Source organism: Doryrhamphus excisus, chromosome 16 (genome assembly GCF_030265055.1).
Source record: "Doryrhamphus excisus isolate RoL2022-K1 chromosome 16, RoL_Dexc_1.0, whole genome shotgun sequence".
NCBI classification, from domain to species: Eukaryota; Metazoa; Chordata; class Actinopteri; order Syngnathiformes; family Syngnathidae; genus Doryrhamphus; species Doryrhamphus excisus.
This window is the reverse complement of record NC_080481.1, coordinates 15901772-15923726: the sequence shown is the minus strand read 5'-3', so window position 1 is coordinate 15923726 and position 21955 is coordinate 15901772. Positions and strand designations below refer to the sequence as shown.

Below are 21955 nucleotides of genomic sequence, written 5' to 3'. Positions count from 1 at the left end.
CACATACACATACATATATATACATATATACACATACACATACATATATATACATATATACACATACACATATATAATATACATTACATATATACATACATGTATACATATATATGTCTATATATATATAAAATATATATATGTGTGTATGTATGTATGTATATATACATATATATAATATACATATACATACACACACACACACACACACACACACACACATATATATATATACTTATATAACATATATTTTATGTTGTTATCGGGAGTTGCATATCAAAACATGTAGCACAAAGAGATTTACATCCTTACTTATTAAATAAGTAATATTACCACTCTTCATATGAAATATTATTAAAGATAAAAACTTCTATCTGTGATTAATTACGAGTTAACTATGGACAAAAAATATGATTGATCACAATTAAATATTTTCATGGCTAGACAGCTCTAATACTGTTCATACTGTATCCATCCATCCATCCATTTTCTATACCACTTATCCTCACTAGGGTCACGGGTACGCTGGAGCCTATCCCAGCTGTCTTTGGGTGAGAGGCGGGGTACAGCCAATCACAGGGCACATATAGACAAACAACCATTCACACTCACATTCATACCTATGGACAATTTGGAGTCGCCAATTAACCTAGCATGTTTTTGGAATGTGCAAACTCCACACAGAGATGCCAGAGCAGGGAATCGAACCCGGGTTTTCAAGCTGTGTGGCCTGCACACTAACCACTTTTCCACCGTGCAGCCCATACTGTATCTATGAAAAATGAAAACGGGTTTGACACCTTTGCTACAGAGAGAAAAAGAGACATTTTCATGCCGCATTTCATTCAGGATGTGGAACAGAGGTCCCGCTCAAGGAGAAGTCAGAAATCAGGAAGGGAGTTATTGGGGGAAGGAAAAGAGACGCAACACAAAGCAATCTCAATCTGTCTCTCTCCTTCAGGCTTATTAACACCGTCTGATCCACCTGCTGATAATGTAGCTACAGTAATTATAATGTTGACGTTCTAACTTATCTTTTAGCTTGTTATCCGCACAGTGCAGCAAGGTTGTTTTCTGCCCGTGAAAAATAACATCCACGTGTGCCGTCGTCGTTTAAATAATTTAGGAAATCTGAGGTTTCTGTCCTTCTGCTTTAAGACCCGACATCAGCTCCCATGATGACATTTGACATGTGAGTAATTCTGCTCCTCCCCTCCGGCCAAACAGAATGTCGCCAGCTGATACGGCGCCATGTTGGTAATCATTATCTACGCGGCCTCCTAAGAGATATAGATGACATGTCAGTGCCCAAGGTGTGTGGCAAGGGTTTCGCAGAATGGATTATTGACATCTTCCTCGTCCCTTCACTGACCCTGTAGGGGGGTCTCATCTCAACCCACAGAACCCCCCCACCCCCCGGGACCGGAGTCGGATAGAGATTGAGGAGGTAATTAAACAAACATCCGTATCAACATCCAGACAAAGCTGTCTGTCAAGATCACGGCACACAAACTGCTAATGATGTTGAAAAGGCCACAGACACTCGCTCGTTCTCTCGCTCGCTCTCTCTCTCTCTCACGACACAGCCAGCATACCAAAATAACTAAATGATGATGATTCTTATCTCTGGCTGCAATTAGAGAAGTCTTTTATGGGAAGAGGGAGACGCTGAAGGCCTTGAAACGATGACTTTGCTTCTGAATCAGCCGAGGGCACATGTAAAAAAAAAAAAAAAAAACGCTACTGTGAGGGTTATACAAGGTCTGAGAAGCACAAGACAAAGTCATGTGAAGGAAATAAACCAATAAGGTTCAAATAAAAAGAAAGCTTTTTGTTGTACCCTGTCACCGAGCAGCCATCAATATGAGCACACACGGCTCCATCCTTAGACATTTGCTTTTAATTTCATTCCGCTTCTGGATTATTGATCGTGTACCATGCCTTTGCTTCATTCATTTCCATTTTTACGCACAGCCGTCTCCGGTCCACAGAGGCTTTGTAACGATGGCAGCTTTGACATCACAAAACATTGTCTCATGACAAGCTTTCAGGAAAATGAGATGCTCTCTAAATAGCACAAAAGGTACAAAACCAGTTTAAAAAAAAAAACAGATCCTTTGAAGACGCTTCTGTTTTAAAACACTAGTGAGTATATTAAAAACAAAACTGGAGGAACATACATAAGGTCCTGAAGGGGGCCACATTTATTCAGTGATGAATCCTCGTCAGTGCATCACGCCCAGCAGCGTCGTCAAGAAAAAAAAAAACAAAGCAAATTCTACTTCCTTATGAGCACTCTGATAGTTCCCAAGCTGTCCCGGGATCAGATGAGCATGTGTGCGTGTTATCAGCATGACAACAACAGAATCTTACAGTGTCATCTCAACAGATCAGAGGATTACACACTCGGGGGCTGAGCCTGCCTCGTCACTAAAGGAAAGCATTCTGAGGTGAAGGGTCAGCATGGGGAGGTGGGCCCAGCTGGGGCGCCTTTATGCCGTCTTTTCTAATGTGTTGTAAAATAGCTGTGTGTACATAGTGCATGACGAAGAAGATGATGCATTGTGTGGCTGACTTGCTACACATGACCTAGTTCCTGTCGTAGCGCGGAGGATTAGCAAATACTCCGTACTGTCACAGAAAGGTTAAGACAACTAAGGCACTAGCTGATCTTTCTTGTCCACCTAAACAGGAGAGAAAAAAAAACAGGTGCAGTTTGGCAAGCTAAATGAGAAAAAACAAACAAACAGATAAAACCCAACCAGTCTGCTATATCCCCTGGCCGTCCTCAGTGATGTCATACATTAGAGGGGATTAAGATAGCAACAGATGTACTACAACTAGCTGCCTTTGGCTGCCATTGTACATGATTTCATTTATGAGCATGAAAATTAAACTGCATGCATAACCTCTGTCTCGGGGGGCCCTGTCCAGAAATGGGAATAAACCAAGTGTAACGAAAAAACAAGACTGTTTTGGCATTATTTGAATTTAGTTTTGGTTTTTGTTGACACAAAAAATGACATATTTACCAGTCAGTATGTACAATTACTAGATAGGATATTGAGGCTTTGTTTTTAGAGGACTATTTCTAATTGAAAACTGAGAAAAACTGGTTGCTCCTGAACCTGACTAAGCATTATATCCCGCCCTTTTGTATATACAGTAAACCTCGGATATATCGGACTCGGATATATCGGAAATTCGCTCACAACGGACAGATAAAAAAAGAACCGATTTTTCTGTAATGCATTTCCAATAAAAATTCATTGCATATATCGGATTTTTTATAACGGATTTCGCCTATTTCGGACAAAATCTCCAGTCCCGTTCCAATGCATTTCCATTAAATTTCCCTCGCATATATCGGATGGCCGCATCGTGGCGCTCCGATTCGCCGAATCGTGACAGGCCGCTATATGACGTCATTTGCAGCGTTGCCTACGCGTCCAGGTACATTGGAAACATAGTCAAGGAAGTGCCTTTTTATAACGGATAAAATACGATTTATGCATATACCGGATATAAATCCGCTATATGCATAAAACAGACATTTTCCGGTAAACGCATATAACGGATTTCGCTTATATCGGACAAAACCAGTGGGAACAATTGAATCCGATATATCCGAGGTTTACTGTATGTATGTACTATATGTATAGCCATTCATAACAATATGACTGAAAATGTATTTGAAACTGCTTTTGTATGTATGGATGTGCTTAATAAATCTACAAATTTTATAAATTTAATAATTTAATAAATCTAAAAGTTGCTGATCGCAAAAGCCGTTAAAAGGCGAACTGCACATTTCTTTCCCTTTTCTGTGCATTATAACACAAGAAAATGAGTTAATGTGATCTAGCTAACAATGCACGTCATTGGGATACACCTATTTTGACTATGAAGCCCTCTAAAAAAACAATAGTTGCAATATCTATCATTACCAAAACTTGTTTTCTAGGTGCACTGATACACATACTTATGCTAGTTCTGTCAACAACAACAACAACAACAACAGCGACAACACTTATGATGACCGCTCTCATTGGGATGGCTGTGTCTTCCAGCACAAGACGTGTGAGTCTTTGCAAGAGGAGCGCTAAGCTAGGCGTCATGTTAGTCAGCCAGATAAAAATTGTTTTTCATGTTAGTCATTACAAGTCAGGTATGTAAATCGAAGACTTGGAGTTTTTTTTTGTTAGGGTTATAGCGTCAAAATACGTATTTCCCATGAAGTCCATTGTTAGCTAGCTCATATTAACTAGTTTTCTAGTGCTACAATGCACAGAAAATGATTGTGAATGATGGGCAAAGTTTTTTTTTTAAAGTGTAAACATTAAATTGTAAATTACAAATTTTAAAAATACAAAAAGGAGAAACATATATTCTTTGGTGAACTACTCAACATCAGGTACATGAGCTACTGCTAGCATACAAGCTACCTTTTGGAGAACCCTGTGATAGCTTCACAACAGCTTAAGACTAGTGTTTTTTTTTTAAATAGTGTTTTAAAGGCAAGCCAATAGTATTACAATAACAAGAAAGCAAGATTGTTAAGTGGCACCAGACCACTGAATGTGAATCACTTGTAGCCCGATCGTGGGACAAAAACAAGCTAGCAAGCTAGCAAGCTAGCAAGTGTGTAAACAAAGATGCCGTAATGTCAAATGATATTGAAAACTTAGCAATCACACACAAAATGTACTTACTAATTGTGGTCAATATGTGCGTAAATAATAATCTATATATGTCATATACAATATATTACTTAATATTGTTTTCAAGTTTGAAAAAAAAACTCGTTTTGAAGTCATGGTGGCTTTTACAGTAAACCTCGGATATATCGGATTAAATTGTTCCCACTGGTTTTGTCCGATATAAGCGAAATCCGTTATATGCGTATACCGGAAAATGTCCGTTTTACGCATATATCGGATTTATATCCGGTATATGCGTAAATCGGATTTTATCCGTTATAAAAAGGCACTTCCTTGACTATGTTTCCAATGTACCTGGACGCGCAGGCAACGCTGCAAACGCTGCAAATGACGTCGTATAGCGGCCTGTCACGATTCGGCGAATCGGAGCGCCACGATGCGGCCATCCGATATATGCCAGGGAAATGTAATGGAAATGCATTGGAACGGGACTGGAGATTTTGTCCGAAATAGGTGAAATCCGTTATAAAATATCCGATATATGCAATGAATTTTTATTGGAAATGCGTTACAGAAAAATCGGTTCTTTTTTATCTGTCCGTTGTGAGCGAATTTCCGATATATCCGAGTCCGATATATCCGAGGTTTACTGTATTTAGTTGTGGGACTGCCCCACAATCAAATTACATGTTCCTTAAAACCACCATTGGTAAAATATGTTTGGTGTTTTTATATTTTTTTAATATAATCCAGTTTCATACAGTCTATTTAATAGAAACAAATATTTCAGTGTCTTGTTTTTGTGTACAGTAAATATTACCACAATAAGGTAATATTACCACAATGATTACCACATTGCCGGTGGAAATTTTAGAGGGTAGCAAGTAGAGACGGCACATTATGGAACACACAGGTGGAAAAAAAAGAAGCATAGTTGTTTTGAGACATTTCAATCTCTTGACAAAGAAACACAAAACAAAAGCGAATGTGCATTAAGAGATGCAAATGCAAGATTAGCAGCATAAAAGCGGACTTACAAGGTACAGCACGGAGGTAAAGGTTCTCTCGGATGACCTGCTGAAGTTGGCTGTCCACTGAGCCGGGCGTGAAGCACTTACTCAGATACAACCTAAGATCCTTGCACAATGTGGCACCTGAGGGAAGGGCAAAGAAAACAAGCATGGAATGGAGAGGAGGCAGGACAAGACGGACACACGTAAAGAATAAGCTCGGGAGGCACAACGAGAGTGATGACATGCGTGTTTAAGATAGGATTTGTTTGCGTCTCATCGAGTCTGAAGACAGATGAGATGGAAATTCATTGAAATCTTTTAATGCCGCTTATTTATATCAACTTGCATTGCACCCGAGGATCACATACTACATTTCACGTACTCCCTGGTACATAAAAACAATCTCCTGAAGTTAACGGCATCGGACTAAAAATCGAGGATTTCTCCAGGGGAAGTAGCGGCAATCACCTGGGCTCGCTTTCATCTCTCTGATCTCTTAATATCATCTCAAGTGCTTTATAGGCTCTGTTGACAGGCTGCTTGCTGTTATTGATGGACTGAGCGCATCTCCGGCCTGTCACTCTTGACAGACGACCACCTCTGACAACGCTTCCCTGCAGGCTGCCACCCAGCCGTCTGCTCTCATAGGAGGCAGACTGAATTCATTGGGCTATTAAAAGAAATGTCAGAGTGGTAAGAAGTTTAGTCGTGTAGAAAGTCATCTGCATACTGCAGCTGGATATGGCAGAAATTAAGGAGCAAAATATGCTTGTTTGTTGTTTATCTAAAGCATTTAGTGTCTTATTCCTAGAGGTCGGGAATCTGTTTTGCTAAGGGAGCCATGAGAGCCACATATTTTTAAATGTATTTCCGTGAGAGCTATGTATTTTTTTGAACATTAAATACAACTAAATGTGTATTTTTATGCAAGTTCAACAATTTAGATTGGATGGATGGATGGATAGATGGATGGATGGATGGATGGAGAGATGATGGATGGATGGATGGATGGATGGATGGATGGAGAGATGGATGGAGAGATGGATGGATGGATGGATGGATGGATGGATGGATGGATGGAGAGATGGATGGATGGATGGATGGATGGATGGATTGATGGATTGATGGATTGATGGATTGATGGATTGATGGATTGATGGATTGATGGATTGATGGATTGATGGATAGATGGATAGATGGATAGATAGATAGATAGATAGATAGATAGATAGATAGATAGATAGATAGATAGATAGATAGATAGATAGATAGATAGATAGATAGATAGATAGATAGATAGATAGATAGATAGATAGATAGATAGATAGATAGATAGATAGATAGATAGATAGATAGATAGATAGACTTTCTTTATTGTCATTGCATTTATAATATAATATGTCTCCGGGGCTGCACGGTGGAAGAGTGGTTAGTGTGCAGGCCACACAGCTAGGAGACTCTGGTTTGACTCTGGAGTTTGCATGTTCTCCCCGTGCGTCCGTGGGGTTCCTCTCACTTTCTAAAAACATGCTAGCACTCCAAATTGTCCATAGGTATGAATGTGAGTGTGAATGGTTGTTTGTCTATATGTGCCCTGTGATTGGCTGGCCACCAGTCCAGGGTGTACCCCGCCTCTCGCCCGAAGACAGCTGGGATAGGGTCCAGCACCCCCTTGTGAGGATAAGCAGTACAGAAAATGGATGGATGGAATAAGTCTCGGATGTATTATTTTTAATAACTGAAGCCAACCTGTAATAAATAAAATACTTCTTACTATTAATACCATCTTCATCATCGTAAGGGTCGGCTCTGCATAACTATAGGTAGCCGACTATTTGATTACTTCTTGACCTCTCAATAACCCAGGTAGGCCACCGCATTATCTGGTAATAATCAAGTTTTGGTGTCTGACCTGGAAAATATTGGAAGGACAGCTGGCATCGGCTCTGGCCACCCGCACTGCGGTTGAAAATGGATGGATGGATTAAAATGAATGATAATGTTGTATTTCTGTCATGTTTTACTTGAAAATATCAGCAAAAACAAGTGCGTTAAAAAAAAATGTCTGAGACTCACATTTGGCTCCCGGGCCATAAATTCTCTGTGTTATACCACTCTTTACGAGCCCCTGTCATAACATATAATGTCCATATATTTCTTCATTTTGCAGGAATTTCAGTTCAACAATAATGGGTTCCATTATCTATATACAGTCATTAAAAACATTGTGCATATATTATCAGTTTCTCATAAAAGGATGATACTAATAACGCTATAAAAGATGTCTAACTATTATGTATTACAGCCGCTGAAGTTATTGTTATTATTTGTGGGTAAAGAAGCTGGGTTAAATGCTCATCTACCCTTCCCCTGTGCAGCATATTCACTGCCAAATAATTGGAATTGAACTTAGGTCTCCTAGCTGTGAGGCCTGCGCACTAACCATTCGGTCACCGTGCAGCCATTTCACCATTTACCGCTTATCCTCATGAGGGTCGCGGGGGTGCTGGAGCCTATCCCAGCAGGGACAACCTGGAATGGTCGCCAGCCTATCACAGGGCACATATAGACAAACAACCATTCACACTCACATTCATACCTATGGACATTTTCGAGTCGCCAATTAACCTAGCATGTTTTTGGAATGTGGGAGGAAACCGGAGTACCCGGAGAAAACCCACACAGAGATGGCCGAGGGTGGAATTGAACTCAGGTCTCCTAGCTGTGAGGCCTGCGCGTTAACCACTCGGTCACCGTGCAGCCATTTCACCATTTACCGCTTATCCTCACGAGGGTCGCGGGGGTGCTGGAGCCTATCCCAGCTGTCTTTGGGCGAGAGGCGGGGGACACCCTGGACTGGTTGCCAGCCAATCACAGGGCACATATAGACAAACAACCATTCACACTCACATTCATACCTATGGACATTTTCGAGTCGCCAATTAACCTAGCATGTTTTTGGAATGTGGGAGGAAACCGGAGTACCCGGAGAAAACCCACACAGAGATGGCCGAGGGTGGAATTGAACTCAGGTCTCCTAGCTGTGAGGCCTGCGCGTTAACCACTCGGTCACCGTACAGCCATTTCACCATTTACCGCTTATCCTGGACCCTATCCCAGCTGTCTTCGGGCAAGAGGAGGGGTACACCCTGGACTGGTGGCCAGCCAATCACAGGGCACATATAGACAAACAACCATTCACACTCACATTCATACCTATGGACAATTTGGAGTCGCCAATTAACCTAGCATGTTTTTGGAATGTGGGAGGAAAGCGGAGTACCCGGAGAAAACCCACACAGACATGGCCGAAGGTGGAATTGAACTCAGGTCTCCTAGCTGTGAGGCCTGCGCGCTAACCACTCGGTCACCGTGCAGCCATTTCACCATTTACCGCTTATCCTGGAGCCTATCCCAGCTGTCTTGGGGCGAGAGGCGGGGTACACCCTGGACTGGTCGCCAGCCAATCACAGGGCACATATAGACAAACAACCATTCACACTCACATTCATACCTATGGACAATTTGGAGTCGCCAATTAACCTAGCATGTTTTTGGAATGTGGGAGGAAACCGGAGTACCCGGAGAAAACCCACACAGAGATGGCCATGGGTGGAATTGAACCCTGGTCTCCTAGCTGTGAGGTCTGTGCGCTAACCACTCAACCACCGTGCAGCCCATACAACAAATTGACTCAGGCAAATAATTATGGGTTGTTAAGAAATGTTATTCGGAATTCCCTTGTGGAAGCTCAGGTCAATTAGTATTAACATAAGTGCTATTTGCTCCATGATGTGGAAAGCGTTGTCGTGTGTTGTCATACTACGTTGAGTATTTCAAGGCTTGAACAGAAAGCGTTGACACGTAAGGAAAAAGAGGCGTTGTACAGTGACCTGGTGCATCAGCTCATCTATCACTGTCAAGGCAACATGCAGTCATTCTGAAGAGGAAGGCTTCAGAAATGATATGGATTCACCAGGCGGGGGAGCAAAGGTCCCCAGTTACACTCCCTTGGCCAAATCAGCTATCAATCAAGGAGGCAAGGCCATGGGGATTCGTGGTCAGGTGACACACGACTCACATATTACTCTGCTACTGAACCAACCAAGACATCCGTTACCTGTGCCCCGTGTTTTTAGCGTCAAGGTCCCCGGCAGATTGACGGACAACTATATGGCGACACGCTTGTCATGTGTCATTAAATTCTGACCTCCTACCCACACGCCGCCGAGATCGCCTTGACGTACTGAATTGACGAGTGCAGATCAACGTAAGAATGCTACGGGCAGCAAATTTGCTTTTGTGAGAGTCAAAGTGGAGGTGATTGAAAAGGGGATCTGTGGTGTTTTGAGCAACATTATTATGAATGACAGATTGGACACCAGAGTGTAGTCTTATGAAGCAAGTGCAATGAAGCGAAAGACAAACAACAGGAAGTAAGTAAAGCTTCAATAGCAGGACAGGGCATTGAAAAACTCAGGCTGGATTTACACTGCAGGCTTCTCATGCCCGATTCTGATTTATCATCCATAGTTGATTAAGTTGGACTATCTATCCTAGCGATGGCGATAACGATCAATTCATTGAGAAGTCGGGGGGGAATTGTGGGGAATTGCTGCCACAACATGACATCTACCATGGGAAATTGAGATACATTCAGGGGGTGACGTGGGGGGGTTAGTCAAATAGATGTGGTAGTAACAGCCGCATGGGGAGTGGCCGTCTAATGTGATTGTTTTTCATGTGGCCCAGAATTCCTGGCGGCGCTACTGCTAATACCGCTGTGCTGACGTTCTATCAACACCTAAAATAACATGCATGCACACACCTTGAATGCAGGTAAACAACTACCGTACATCACAGAAACAGAGGTGACAATATCTTACCGTTTAGTTTGGCCTGGACCATGGGTCTCAAACATGCAGCCCGCGGGCCAAATGTGGCCCGCCGGACACTAGTTTGAGACCCCCGCCTTGATATGAAAGTTTAATGTCAGTGCGGCCCGCGCAAGTTTGATATGGATGCTGTATGGTATCATGTACCCAGAAAAAATTATTACGTTTGATTAATGTTCATGTTAAAGGTTAAATAAGTGTTAATAGTTATCCTCCCTATCGATGTGGAAGTGGTAAGTTGTTGGCTATTTAAGTTTAAAGGAAATAACTTGAAGGCTACTGTTTAGGTCGCTAGCTCTCTAGTTTGCGAGTTAGCATGTGTCTCAAGACCCTGCAGTTGCGCAATATGTTGTAAATAAAAAGAGTATAAATGTGACTATAGTCGTGTTTTGTCATGTCTACAGGGCTGTAATAATGCTTTGTTCATTTTAATCTGAAAAAAATGATTTGTCTACCCACCAACTATATGTGGTTTCTTAAGTTTTCATTATTTCCTGTTTTATTATTATTATTATATTTATTTATTACTAATTGATTGATTTTCTTTATTCTTGATTTGTCTTATTTTGTGCAGAAAAATAAAAATTAAGATATTTGAGAACAGTGGAATGTTTTATCAGAGCTTTTATTGTAGAAAATTGGAACCAAAGCATTGAAAAAGTTTGTACATTTTTCTGTTTTTAATAAATGCGTTTTTTTTAGCTCCGGTGGCCCCCGGGTAAATTGAGTTTGAGACCCCTGGCCTAGACCTACTGTATTCAACTGTTCCCATATTTAATGCTCTATGCACATCCAAGCCTAATTTTGATTTTTCTCCAATTTTTTTATTGATAATCTGATTATTTATGGTCATACTAGCATGATGTTCATCCCAAACAGGGATACATGAGAAACAACAAACCAATCTGGATCACATGTAGTGTAAATCCAGCCTAAATGCATTGCTAGAAAACAGAGAAATGCAGTAATCTGTATTATACACTGACAGTCAATGTAAACTTTAAGTAGATTTTCCTCATATCAATCATATCAATCAAAGTTGTCAATCTCTCGCCCTGGATGCGATGCGGTCTATTGTCGTGTTGTGCCGTTCTTACAGGTTTCTGATTATGGGTTGGGAGTAGAAGTCTCGTGATGCCGTTCACTGGACTAACAATGCTGGCCTTTTTGGGGCTTTTATACAGGCCTCCAAAACCATTATGCCAAATTATACCCACTGAATATTGTGTATTTGGTCCACCAACCCATGTGCAACTCATCATGATCTCAACTACCCGAGCACTAAGTCAACATAAATCCATAAGATAGAATTACAACCCTCCAAGACGTAAAAATACACATAAATTTCTACCTCAAAGTTTCTATTGACTGTCAGTATACTTTTGGCTCGAACAAAAGCCTGACTTGACCGTTTGCTGAGTCATACCTGGTGATACTGTTTTGATGCGGACAGGATGGGGGCAAGAGTTGAGGACACCGCGTACATCTCCTAAAGTCATGCCCAGTACAGGTGTTCCACCAATCTCCAGGATGATATCACCCACCGTGAGTCCATCCCCGGGGGCGGCGGTGACAAAAGGAAACTCTCCATAGTCTGCTCCTCCACCAATGGCGACGCCAAGCTCGCCGGATGAGCCTGTCAACGGTACAAAGGTGTCCTGCATCTTGGAACGCCAGTGCTGCTTCTTTACCGCCACCTTAGACATGGCAAACGAGCTGCAAAGAAACAGGAAACCGAGCTTGAAGATGATCGGAAGGTGTGAAAAAAAAAAGGGCGAAGATGATGCAAGTTGATTAGTTGATGATGTTGAATCTCTAACGGCAATGAATGTGTTTTTAACCCAAACACCATTACAGTGACTGGTTGTTTACCACACATGGACTCTTTGCCTCGTGTGTAGTACAGGCTGATGTTGTGTTTACATGTAAACACACAGCAGTTAGTGCACATTCATACACATATCTGGTCACATGGGGAAAAAAAAGCTGACCATAAATGTTTTAGTCACTTTGATAATCAAGATAATCTGCAATGCTCGGAGTCTTGCAAAACATGTTTTTCGTCTTTTTCTTACAACGAAGGTGAGAGGCAAATAAAATACTAAACAGTATCAGGAGTAAACAGGATTTCTTTAAGCCGACAATGATGTGACACCGGTGTTGTCTGGAGACAGCAGACGATACCCCTGTGTCACCTTGACACACAAGAAAGGGTGACACCCAGTGCACAATAAAGCATAGAAACCAATGACTTGGTGGGAAAATGTGTTTAAAGGATAAAATTAGCATATGAAGCTAGAGGATTTTCTAGATGGGCTAAAATTGATCAAGATCAGCTTCACCTGTGCACACACAATTCATTCCAAATGACTGTTTTGGTCAGGGGTCTCAAACACGTGGCCCGCGGGCCAAATGTGGCCCGCAGGACACTAGTTTGAGGCCCCCGCCTTGATATGAAAGTTTAATGTTAGTGCGGCCCGCGCAAGTTTGATATGGACGCTGTATGGTATCATGTACCCAGAAAAAATTATTACGTTTGATTAATGTTCATGTTAAAAGTTAAATAACTGTTAGTTATCCTCCCTATCCGTGTGGAAGTGGTAAGTTTTTGGCTATTTAGGTTTAGAGGAAATTACTTGAAGGCTACCGTTTAGGTCGCTAGCTCTCTAGTTTGCGAGTTAGCATGTGTCTCAAGACCCTGCAGTTGCGCAATATGTTGTAAATAAAAAGAGTATAAATGTGACTATAGTCGTGTTTTGTCATGTCTACAGGGCTCTAATAATGCTTTGTTCATTTTAATCTGAAAAAAATAATTTGTCTACCCACCAACTATATGTGCTTTCTTAAGTTTTTATTATTTGCTGTTTTATTATTATTATAATATTTATTTATTTATTACTGATTGATTGATTTTCTTTATTCTTGATTTGTTTATTTATTTTTCATCTTATTTTATGTAGAAAAAAAATTAAGTGGAATGTTTTATCAAAGCTTTTCTTGTAGAAAATGGTAACAAAAGCAAAGTTTATTAATTTTTCTGTTTTTAATAAATGTGTTTTTTTTTTTTTTTTTTGGAAAACCTGATGCGGCCCAGCCTCTCCCAGACCCTAGCTCCAGTGGCCCCCCAAGTAAATTGAGTTTGAGACCCCTGGTTTTGGTAAATAGCGTAAAAAAAGTTGCTTCACTTATTAACATAATTCCACTTCTGTCTTAGCTAAGGGATTAGCTATTATACATCACTTGACCACATTCCAATCCTTTTAAGCAAATGTGAGACTCTGATGACCCTCGGAAATAAGAAGAATAACCAAGGCCGCTGTTTTTTTTTTTTTGCCAAGATAAGCCTGAGCAGTGGCACCCCAGGGCCCTCTGGAGCTAAATGCTGAATAAGGCTCCATAGAGGAGTAACAGAAGGACATGATACGGCTTATCGTTTCTACTTGATGGGCAGAAGTGACAGAGATTTCTCTCTCTGCCCCATTTAAGATATTTAGGTTCCCAGTTGGTTGGGGGAGACTGAAGACAGGAAGCTGAGTTAAACCAAAAAAACAGATACATCGTCTGTCTTGTCTCTCTCTCGTCACCGTAACACGAGAGGAGAGAAAAAGAAGTGCAGAGGTCAGAGCGACAGGCGCCACTCAGCCTGGGGTTGGCACTGGATGTTACTGTTTGACCTTGCGGGTTTTTGGCTTGGGCAACATGAGTCAGACCTTGGAAAATAGAGAAGGTTACCCCCCCAAAAAAGCAAACTACACATGTCACTTTTCAGTCAATTTGCTCAAAGGTAATGGCAGAATTAGAATAGACAAACGTGAAACAAGTTGCACAGTTTACAGTGGCGCATTTCAACTTGTAATTATGCTTATCAATTCATCCAGAGCCTGAGAGCTACTGCAACAACATTGGCGACCTGCTTCCCTAAAGCTAGCCAGCCATCCACCCACCCACAAAACATTGCACTCCATGCATTAATCCCATATGAATCATTCCCATGGGCATGATGTTTTTCCAAAATGTATCCCAAAGACTTCTCTAAACATCCACGCAATGGCTAGTAATTATTAAATGCTAAAAATAAAACAACTAATTAGCACTTGGTATTTTCCAAATACACACACCACACAGGGTTGCATGAACAGTTGCTGTTGTCTTGACCTCGTGTGTGATGGCGACTTTAACGAGCCACAGCTTGTCAGTCCACACTCATCCCGACGCTGACACACACCCTGGCAACATCTCTCCACAGTGGGGTAATACACAAAGGGCTAGGATGCCATCAGTAGTGGGAAGATATCTGAAATACTGGAAGTGTCATTACTGTAAGCTCTCTAAATGTTCTGAACTCCTGTTTCAATGCCATGAGATGAATACAGTAGCGATGTTCCTGTAAGTCCAAAGTTTGGGGTAATAATGTAGATTTATTCTCATTACTTTTTATCAGATCTATAGTAGGTGGTACAGAGTGAGACCTCTTCACTCCATACCGCACCGAAACAGCAAGGTGTACGGCATGACATCACTTTGCTTGACACACTATTGGTGCGCTTGAAGCTGAATGCGCAGACACAGCAAGGTGTAAGGCATGACATCACTTTGCTTGACACACTATTGGCGCGCTTGAAGCTGGATGCGCAGAAACAGCAAGGTGTACGGCGTGACATCACTTTGCTTGACACACTATTGGTGCGCTTGAAGCTGAATGTGCAAAAACAGCAAGGTGTACGGCATGACATCACTTTGCTTGACACACTATTGGTGCGCTTGAAGCTGAATGCGCAGACACAGCAAGGTGTAAGGCATGACATCACTTTGCTTGACACACTATTGGCGCGCTTGAAGCTGGATGCGCAGAAACAGCAAGGTGTACGGCATGACATCACTTTGCTTGACACACTATTGGTGCGCTTGAAGCTGAATGCGCAGACACAGCAAGGTGTACGGCATGACATCACTTTGCTTGACACACTATTGGTGGGCTTGAAGCTGAATGCGCAGAAACAGCAAGGTGTACGGCATGACATCACTTTGCTTGACACACTATTGGCGCGTTTGAAGCTGAATGCGCAGAAACAGCAAGGTGTACGGCATGACATCACTTTGCTTGACACACTATTGGTGGGCTTGAAGCTGAATGCGCAGAAACAGCAAGGTGTACGGCGTGACATCACTTTGCTTGACACACTATTGGCGCGTTTGAAGCTGAATGCGCAGAAACAGCAAGGTGTACGGCATGACATCACTTTGCTTGACACACTATTGGTGCGCTTGAAGCTGAATGCGCGACTAATTTATAGTCCAAATCAAAACCTTGCCATTGCAAAGTGTGAAATATGCAAACTTGGGATTTCAAGAGGTGGGAAGGAAGAGGGTGCATGTAACAAAACAAACCCGATACGACACCTCAAAAACAAACAGCCCGAGACGAGTCAGCCCATTTTGAAGAGGAAGAGAAAGCACAGAGAAACAATGTAGCACAGATGTAACCTTCAGGTTAAGAAAGAGCTGACCAATACATATCCCGTTTCACTGACTTCCTCTCTGCCAGTATCCTGCTCCGGGGTCCCTGCGGTTTGAGACCCTTCCAAACGCGCCACAGTGAAATTTCAGACCACAACAATCAGTCAGTGCCAAAATGCACATCCTGTGGAATCTATTCTTGGAAATATATATATTTTTTTCTGTCTATTCAAAGAGACGGCTCAAGGCGATACTAGTACAGAGGATAACAGCTGTGTCACACATTATTGTTTGAAAAAGGACTTCTTTTTTTTTTTGCCCCCGCTGGCCTATTGCTCATCCAACAATCCAACAATCCAACACCATTCTGAAAAACAACAGCTGAATGAATTGTAGCCCCAATGCTCAAAAATGTCTGCCACTTGAAGGCCTAATCATACATTTTTAATTTACAGTATTGACTTTATAGATTTATACAGGAGAATACTGATGTCTAATTTGCATATGCTTAGAGGTGCAATCAATAGCATTCAGTAGTAAAGCATGTCCACTTAGATTTAAAGGTTTACACCTATTGTGCTTTTTCCACTTTTCTGACATATAAATGTAGTTATAATGTTGTATTCTCGTGTTAAATGATGCCAAAAATTCAGACAATGAGGTTTTACTCATTTGGAAGTGAGCCCTGGAAGAAGTTTACGATGGCTCTGAACGCTCGGTTTCAGATCGTTTGATGTCACAGTGAGCCAGACTTCCTTATACGGGTGCGTCTGGGTCCAAGCTGGACAAGATAAGTGTGCCTGGAGGAATAAATTAAGAAATAAACAGACCGTTTTTTTAGAAATCCATGGAAATACTGCTGGAGTAGGTGCAGATTCTGGAAGATCTAGAAAGCTTTCTATGTGATTTATTGTAGATCAGCTTACTTCCATCTGCGCTCCATTAATCGTCTTCTGTTCACCTACAAGTCCATCCATAACCTTGCCCCCCCCTTACCTCTCTGAGGTAAATAAATGTATTATTATTATTATTGTGTGTGCACAGACCTCACAGCTGGGAGACCGGGGTTCGATTCCACCCTCTGTGTGGAGTTTGCATGTTCTCCCCTTGCATGCGTGGGTTTTCTCCGGGTACTCCGGTTTCTTCCCACATTCCAAAAACATGCTAGGTTAATCAGCGAATCCAAATTGTCCATAGGTATGAATGTGAGTGTGAATGGTTGTTTGTCTATACATATGTGCCCTGTGATTGGCTGGCGACCAGTCCAGGGTGAACCCTGCCTCTCGCCCAAAGACAGCTGGGATAGGCTCCAGCACCCCCGCGACCCTCGTGAGGAAAAAGCGGTAGAAAATGAATGAATGAGGATTATTGTGTGTAGCTGCTCTATAGGAGTCCACAATTCAATACAGAGGGATGGGAATTAGCATAATAATATGTACCTATTGCTGGATTGTTACGCTAGTGTACAAAATACTTTGTCACAATGAATCACATTGAATCCATGACATGAAAACATCTCCCGCACTTGGAAGACAATCCTCAAAATTTTTTATCAGCTCAACATATTGTGATGCTCCTCTTGCATCAATGACACGAGTGAGGTTGCCTAGCAAAGCCTGTCAGTTTCAGCGATTTCCCCCACACTCCTGTCTATCCACATAGCATGCCCAGCATCCCAATCAGAGCCGCCTCTTCTTGTTGATAGCGCTCTGACACAATCGCCTTTGACCGCAAAACAGTGTCTGTTCGACTGTTTCCATAAAACTTGCAACACAAGCGGCTTTTGACATCAGCGGTCAATATAAGTCTAGATTCAGCCTAATATGAGGAGCGTATGTTGATGGAATAAATATGTGCTCCCTGTGTTGTTTGTTTGGCTGGGATGGGCCACGCTGTTGTCGGTATTGTGCTTCCGCTCTAAATGTTTTCTACGATAATGAAATGAGTGTTCAGTTAGCTAAGCTAGAATGCTCGATGAATTTATGTAAGCTTATTTGATATTTTATGCCCTTTCTTTTGAAGTTCAAGGCAAATACCAATAGCAAAATCGTATCTTTCTTAAATGGGAATTTTGGCAAATATTGACAGCTCGAATGTGACCAGAATCAGAACCAGAATCAGAATCAGAAAAGGGTTTATTGACAGGTATGAGGTCTAGGGGTTAGTGCGCAGACCTCACAGCTAGGAGACCAGGGTTCAATCCCACCCTCGGGCATCTCTGTGTGGAGTTTGCATGTTCTCCCCGTGCATGCGTGGGTTTTCTCCGGGTACTCCGGTTTCCTCCCACATTCCAAAAACATGCTAGGTTAATTGGAGATTCCAAATTGTCCATAGGTATGAATGTGAGTGTGAATGGTTGTTTGTCTATATGTGCCCTGTGATTGGCTGGCCACCAGCCTGAAGACAGCTGGGATAGGCTCCAGCACCCCCAACCACCCTCATGAGGCTAAGCGGTAGAAAATTAATGAATGGTTATGATAATGATAATAGAATATTTAGAAATTATGTCATTATATATTCACGCAGACCTCACAGCTAGGAGACCAGGGTTCAATTCCACCCTCGGCCATCTCTGTGTGGAGTTTGCATGTTCTCCCCGTGCATGTGTGGGTTTTCTCCGGGTACTCCGGTTTCCTCCCACATTCCAAAAACATGCTAGGTTAATTGGCGACTCCAAATTGTCCATAGGTATGAATGTGAGTGTGAATGGTTGTTTGTCTATATGTGCCCTGTGATTGGCTGGCGACCAGTCCAGGGTGTACCCCGTCTTATGCCCGAAGACAGCTGGGATAGGCTCCAGCACCCCCGCGACCCTCGTGAGGAAAAGCGGTAGAAAATGAATGAATGAATGAATGAATGACAGGTATGATCAAACACATACTGGGAATTTGTTTTGGTATAGTAGGTGCAGACACATCTATTAAAAAAAGAATGAAAAATACAAAATATACAGAATAACAGTATAAATATATGTACACAGTACATGTTTGTTAAACAAAAAACAGACCTTTTTGTCTCTCTGGATGGGTGCACTCACGACCAACGACCAACCCAACATGTCTGAATAAGCCAGACCAAAGTCAGTATGAGCAATGCTTACATAATTATTCCGGACCACGGTTACTGCACATTCAAAAGGTACACACAGTAAAAACCGTCATCAGTACACATTTAAGTGCATCCTCATTGAAAGGGAACACGCATCTGGATAATTGACATATTCACTGAGTCATCATGAAAGCAATTACATGCAAATGAATACATAAAACAATAACATATTGTTAGAAACATAAAACATTATCTAATAGGCGGAAGACAAAGCGAGCCAAAATAATGCAAGTCATTCGGTGCACTGCTCGCGTAACACAACAGAGCTGAAACCACAAACTGATTCAACACAATAACTGGCTTGTAATTTATTTATATTTTGTTGTACCAGTCTATGGTGTACCCAGCCTATTGTGAAAGACAGCTGGGATAGGCTCCATCGTACCCCCGCGACCCTAGTGAGGATAAGCGGTATAGAAAATTAAAGGATGGGGATTTATTTTTTTTTTCTTAGTTGCAATATTTTTTTAATCTACTGTATACAGTACGCAGGCACACTTAGCAGTAAAAATAGCCGTCTGTTTATCACTATTGTGTATGTGTAGGCACCGCTCGTTAGCACATCTGGCATCTATAGGGAGAAGAGGTAACTGACTGGAGAACAGGAGCTCTGTTGTTGCTATGGCGACCTTAGATTACCGGCTATTGCCGTTTCTAATATTGGTGAACCTGCTCAAAACTTTAAGACCAGTTGAACGATTGCGAGAATTACATTTTTTGCACGGTTGGATTTTAAAGGGGACCTATTATGCTCATTTTTTCGAGTTGTGAACTCCTATAGAGCAGCTACACACAATAACAAGTACAGAAAGATTTCTAGTTCTTCCAGAATCTGCACCTATTCACCTGTATTTCCCGCGAAAACTGTCTTTTTTTAATGTAAGTAGCTTTAGCATTTTAGCGTTAGGTTTTCTACAACATTGGTAACGTATAATGTGTTTTGCTGGACTGGCAGTGTTTAAAAAAAAACCCAGGTCGAGCCACTAATTGTGGTGGGAAACGTCAAATAGCAACCCCGCTCCCTGTATGCACACTCTATAATGCTACACAGAGAAGAGCTTTTTTTGCTCCATGACTTGGGGGAGGGGAGAGAGCTTATCTGGCTTATAGCCACGACCATATAAGGAAGGCCACTCCTCTGTGACATCACAAAGGGGGCAGTTTTACCACGCCCTCTGAATCTGAGCCATTCCAAACTTTTTTCAGGGCTCACTTCCAAATGCACAAACCTCTTTATGAGAAACTTTGGCATTGTTTAATACAGGAATACTACATTTTAACTACAGTAAACCTCGGATATATCAGATTCAATTGTTCCCACTGGTTTTGTCCGATATAAGCGAAATCCGTTATATGCGTATACCGGAAAATGTCCGTTTTACGCATATGTTTCGGATTTATATCCGGTATATGCGTAAATCAGATTTTATCCGTTATAAAAAGGCACTTCCTTGACTATGTTTCCAATGTACCTGGACGCGCAGGCAACGCTGCAAACGCTGCAAATGACGTCGTATAGCGGCCTGTCACGATTCGGCGAATCGGAGCGCCACGATGCGGCCATCCGATATATGCCAGGGAAATTTAATGGAAATGCATTGGAACGGGACTGGAGATTTTGTCCGAAATAGGCGAAATCCGTTATAAAAAATCCGATATATGCAATGAATTTTTATTGGAAATGCATTACAGAAAAATCGGTTCTTTTTTATCTGTCCGTTGTGAGCGAATTTCCGATATATCCGAGTCCGATATATCCGAGGTTTACTGTACATTTACAGGTCAGACAAGTGAAAAAGCATAATACGGTCCCTTTAAAAGGAGAACTGCACTTTTTGGAGAATTTTGCCCATACATGAACACATATTTTTTTCCTTTTTCTGTGCATTATAACACATTAATATTAGCATCTATATTAACTAAGTAACTAGACACCTCGCCACAACATCATTCACAGACAGAAAAGTGGATACCTAACTCTCAATTTCGCTCAATAAGAGGCTCGTTTGCCATCAGCATTTTTTTACCTGAGGACTGGAGCACACGTCTTGTGCTGGAAGACACAGCCATCCCAATAAGAGCGGACATCGTAAGTATTGTCGCTGCTGTTGTTGTTGACAGAACTTAAGAAATTAGAGCCCATTGTGTTTATGAGGATAGAACAGAATGGAAAGTAGGAATCAGGAAGTACCACACCATTCAACCAGTTTTTACGTCTCTTTCACTGTGACATGAAGTGAAACACACTGCTTCTTCCCACGGCATCCTCCCATGGCTGACATTGGAGGTCATCCAAGTAAAGCATCTTAAATAAGCAGTGACCTTAAGATCATCTGAACTACTAATAGAGCGACGGACAGTACATCCTCACACCTGACTCGGCCATCGTTTAGGGCATCTGCGTACCTGACCTCTCCCTTTGCAATATTCCCACCAAACTGAGAAAGCCACACGGGGTGAACTAAAGCTCCGTCCTGCTCACTCACTTCCAAATCTAGGGCACACGAGTGCCACGCACAAAATGAACAGCAGTGACCGATTTAAAAATAAAAGATTAAATGCCCGTGGCTTAAAAAACATACACAACATATCTCCTCGCATACAGAGCGACATGGGGAAACATGGGAGCGTGCTTACACACTCAATACCATCTCAGTACAGGCAAAAGCTGATAAGAATACATGGAATGAAAAAAAGTGCCGTCCTCTGCACGCCAGTCTAAAATCTAAGCCGGTGAGTTATTTGCACACTGTACATGGACACTTGAAGTATTCAGAATTTTTCTAAAATGAGAACATTTCCCAGACTTAGGGCCAAAACT

The 21955-nt window shown here is 41.8% G+C and overlaps 1 protein-coding gene across 6 annotated transcripts in view; it reads right to left on the bottom strand.

Moving 5' to 3' along the window:
- LOC131104448 (membrane-associated guanylate kinase, WW and PDZ domain-containing protein 1) overlaps positions 1-21955 on the bottom strand; it is a 52243-nt gene that overhangs the window by 25774 nt on the left and 4514 nt on the right. For 5 of the 6 annotated variants that reach the window (XM_058051630.1, XM_058051632.1, XM_058051633.1 and 2 more), the window contains exons 2-3: positions 11996-12285; positions 5699-5815 (exon numbers count right to left, since the gene is read on the bottom strand). In XM_058051630.1, the coding sequence (XP_057907613.1) occupies positions 5699-5815; positions 11996-12275 (397 nt within the window). In that variant the 5' untranslated portion in view covers positions 12276-12285. The remainder of the gene's footprint in view (positions 1-5698; positions 5816-11995; positions 12286-21955) is intronic. The other variant, XM_058051631.1, reaches the window with a different exon arrangement.